The sequence below is a fragment of the Beta vulgaris genome, chromosome 7, assembly GCF_026745355.1.
Source record: "Beta vulgaris subsp. vulgaris cultivar EL10 chromosome 7, EL10.2, whole genome shotgun sequence".
Lineage (NCBI taxonomy): Eukaryota > Viridiplantae > Streptophyta > Magnoliopsida > Caryophyllales > Amaranthaceae > Beta > Beta vulgaris.
The window spans coordinates 46,586,335-46,590,526 of NC_079208.1; the positions used below are offsets into that span (position 1 = coordinate 46,586,335).

At 34.4% G+C, this 4,192-nt stretch overlaps 1 protein-coding gene across 1 annotated transcript; it reads left to right on the forward strand.

Moving 5' to 3' along the window:
- The first annotated feature begins 862 nt into the window (after nucleotides 1-862).
- LOC104908589 (3-beta-hydroxylase) lies at nucleotides 863-3,596 on the forward strand. Its single transcript, XM_010697711.4, has 2 exons — nucleotides 863-1,933; nucleotides 2,498-3,596. The coding sequence occupies exons 1-2, from the start codon at nucleotides 989-991 to the stop codon at nucleotides 3,104-3,106; spliced, it is 1,554 nt and encodes a 517-aa protein (XP_010696013.1). The 5' UTR covers nucleotides 863-988; the 3' UTR covers nucleotides 3,107-3,596.
- The last annotated feature ends 596 nt before the right edge of the window (nucleotides 3,597-4,192 follow it).

A 4,192-nucleotide genomic window follows, 5' to 3' on the forward strand; every position in this document is an offset into this window, starting at 1 on the left:
GCTAAAGAAAAGCTCCAAGGTTCTTGCTTGTGGATGTAGGTCAAGATTGACCGAACCACGTTATATCTTTGTCTCTCTTTATTGCTTACATTTATCATTTAAAGTTTATAACTTTGCATTTATTGTTGAACTTGAAATTAATTAGCAAACCTTAGGTCCTAGAAATTGCATTTATTGCTAACATTCTAAAATAGAAAGTGTCGCAACTAAATTGAAACGGAGGAAATATTAATTTGCACAAGAACCATTGTCATTCATGCTGCTAAGAGCAAATGAAATTTTTGGCTTTCATAATTCATATTAATTTGAACATATACGTGAAAGCTCGTTTAATTTCTAGCCCATTAGACAAATTAAAGTACTTAATAGGGAGTAGCATTTTTAGCTAAACTGCTCTCATCACCCTTACTAAAATGAGCTCCACAGCCTGACAAGTGACAAGTTCACGAATGCACTTATAAGATATTCAAGAGCTCATTTGGTACCATTGACAAATTTCAATTTTGGCTATTAGGATTTTATAAGTCAGATAGTATATGATGAGATTAAAATTAATAATACTCATTCTTATCATGAAGATAATGATGGAAACTACTTTCTTTCTATTTCCTTTACCTATGTTTTTAGTTTTAGTAGAAACAAATAATAAGAAACAAAAGAAGATAAAAGGACAAGCCCTGAATATAACGGATTTATCATTATTGACTGTTGGGAGTGAATGACTGATTGACAGTCAGGAGAGAGTTGTGTCCACAAAAGATTTAGTGAAAATACAAGCAAGATTAATTGAATATCCGTAACTTTGCCATTAAAACACTAGCAAACAAAATAACAGTGACAGTGATTGTTAAAAATCTATTTGTATCATTCTTTGTTTCCCCCTAGTTTACATACCCTTTGCTTCATACTGTATTATCTCTTCATTCTGTTGAACTTGTTCTGATCTTATTCTTCATATAAAAGTAGGTTTATCATTTAACAGAAACATATGGAGATAATGTATAGTCTGTTTTTGCCATTATTGCATAAACTGATTTTCCATCCTTGCTTCCTCCCTCTATTACTCTTTGTAATCATCTTCTACAAGTTTCTCTTTCGAACTCGTGCTACTGGACAAAACTTACCGCCCTCACCACCAAAGCTGCCAATCATAGGGAACCTTCATCAGCTAGGTCAATTACTTCACCGTTCTCTTCATGCATTGTCTAAGAAACATGGCGATCTTATGTTCGTTTACATGGGTTGCAAGCCAACCCTTGTAGTATCATCTGCAGATGCAGCTCGCGAGATCATGAGGACTCATGACACAATCTTTTCTAATAGGCCTAAATCTCGCAGTGCCAGCAGGCTCTTTTATAACTGTACTGATGTGGCCTTTTCTCCTTACGGAGATCATTGGAGGCAGATAAGGAGTATATGCGTTACGCAGCTCTTAAGTAGCAACAAAGTTCAATCTTTTAGGAGAATAAGAGAAGAAGAAGTGGCTTTAATGGTTGAAAAGATTAAGACATCTTGTTCATCAGTGGTGAATTTAAGGCAGATTCTTGTCACATTCACAAATGATGTGATATGTAGAGCATCCTTTGGGAGAAAATATAGTGGTAATCATGAAGGAGATATTCGTTTTGAGAAGCTTTCGGAGAAAGTGATGAAGTTGCTTGGGGCTTTTAGTGTAGGAGATTTCATACCTTGGCTTAGTTGGATTGATCGAGTGAACGGTTTGGAAGGTCGGTTGGAGGACGTAGCAACACGGATGGATGCATTTCTTGAAAAGGTGATACAAGAACACCAATATGGCTTAAGCAGTCAGAAAACAATTCACAATGAGTCAGAAAAAGGGGAGAATGTTATAAATTTTGTGGACATTTTGCTTGAAATTCAAAGGGAGAACAAAGATGCTCTTTCAGTTGACAATATCAAAGCTGTTATATTGGTAAGTACTAAGTACTTCTCTGTTTTCAGATGATTGCTATGCTTTACCTTTTCATTGTGTCTTTGATGCATAGCTTTGAGTTGACTATATATGTTTGTGGTATTACTAAAATTTATGAAAAGTTACTATTTTGAAAGTTTTAGGGAACAGGCGTATTATATTCCATATGGTAATGTTAATTTTTTCTTCTATATGCAACCTTTGAGGTCAATCATTTTACTTTTGAAACTATTAAGATTTGTCACTTTGAGCATCTTGTATTATATTTGCATTAAAACGTGTTCGATTCTTCTCAATATACGTTTTCAAAATATCAATATTCTATGAATTTTATTTTTAAATTATTAGAGATATTAATGGTTAAACTTTTAAGATGTATGTCGGTCCAAATGGTAGTATTAGAAAAGCATTTGTTAAATGTACGGTCAAAATTTATAAACTTGGACCTTGAAAAATGAAGTGTTCCAATATTGATAATGGAGGAAGTATATATAGTTCACTCAAGTATCAGCTCAGATTACATGGTTCTATTAGATTGAAATCTGTAATTAACCAACTATGCAGTATATGTTTGCTGCGGGGACAGACACTACTTTCACACTCATAGAATGGACGATTTTCGAGTTGATTACCAATCCTAGAGTTTTGAAAGAGTTACAAGAAGAGATTAGGAAAACTGTTCAAGGCAAAAGTCGCAGTGTATGTGAAGATGATTTGGAGAAACTGACATATTTGAGAGCTGTAGTTAAGGAAGCACTTAGACTGCACCCTCCTGCTCCTTTGTTGGTCTTTCGAGAGTCATTGCAGGACGTCAAGATATATGGTTTTGATATTGCTGCAGGAACACAAGTGATCATCAATGCATGGGCGATCCAGAGAGACCCAAGTTTTTGGGAAGAACCTGAGGAATTTCGCCCTGAGAGGTTCTTAAACACTAGTTTATATGATTTCAAAGGACAAAATTTCCAATATATTCCTTTTGGAGCAGGTAGAAGAGGGTGTCCAGGGATATCATTTGGCATGGTTGATGCTGAGCTTGCGATTGCGACTCTCATGTATGAGTTTGACTGGAAATTTTCTGGTGAAAAGCTAGACATGACGGAGCTTCAGGGTCTCACAGTTGCTCGGCGAGATCCTCTTATGGCCATCGCAACTCCATTTGCCTGCAAATAGACGGTCTTCAGTGTATTGAAGTTAATTTGAACTTGGATTGCAGTGCAAATTCTCAGGTCTTATGGATAAACTATTGACACAGTTACACTTTCAGAAGCACATTTCTCTCCGACAACAAAAGTAGTTCCCCATTACCACCCTAGCTACACCTAAGCTAAAAATTTCATACTTAGCCCAACAATGAAGACTTGTAATGTAGCTTAGTCCTATATTACAACCATCGTCCAACGTTGCAATTGTGAGAAGGTTGTAACAGTAGTAGAAATAAGGTTATAAAAGATCATAGATGTAATTGGGAGATTCAAGTCATTTGTAGGTGAAATAGATCAAACACTTTAATGAAGTGTAATCTCTATATTCCTTGGTACGGTGGTGTTACCATACCCAAGGTTTCATCTCTATTATATGTAGAAATAATAAAGGTATATGGTTGGAATAACCAACCGGTGTGGTGTTTTGGCTAATAACGGAAGTATGATTTTTGTGGTTAGATTTCAAGACAAGATAGAAAATAAATAAAAAGTTCCATTTTTTGGGTTTTTTCAACAACAACAAAAAAATAATAATTAAACTCCATCCATTTCATATTCTATTGTGATATTAGATTAATATCAACTTCTAGTGTCAAAATATCATTAATATCTCTAATTTTCAACATATGTACTAAATTTTATAGTCAACGTATCTATTTTTGGTGGCTCAATTATAACTTGATTGTCTTCAACATTTAAATTAATATTTTTAGTGCTTGCTTTTTTCCCTTTTTTGGTAGTAGTTGATTTACTAATGGAGAATTAAGAAAATTTATATGGGGACAACAATCCATGGCCCCCATTCCCTTATATAATAGAAATTTGTTTGACTGTCATGTCTGTTCTTTCATGCAGTGGGTCCATTGTTACATCAATACGAAGTTTTGTTAAATGAAAGTTTAATTTTTTTAACATCGAGAAAATTTGCATCAATGAAAAACACAAGTACAACCTAATGCTAATACATCCAAACATAAGACGAAGCAAATATAAGCTAAAGCGAGTTTCATTTAGTCTTACATACTGTATAAAACAAAATTCAAATACCCCATCC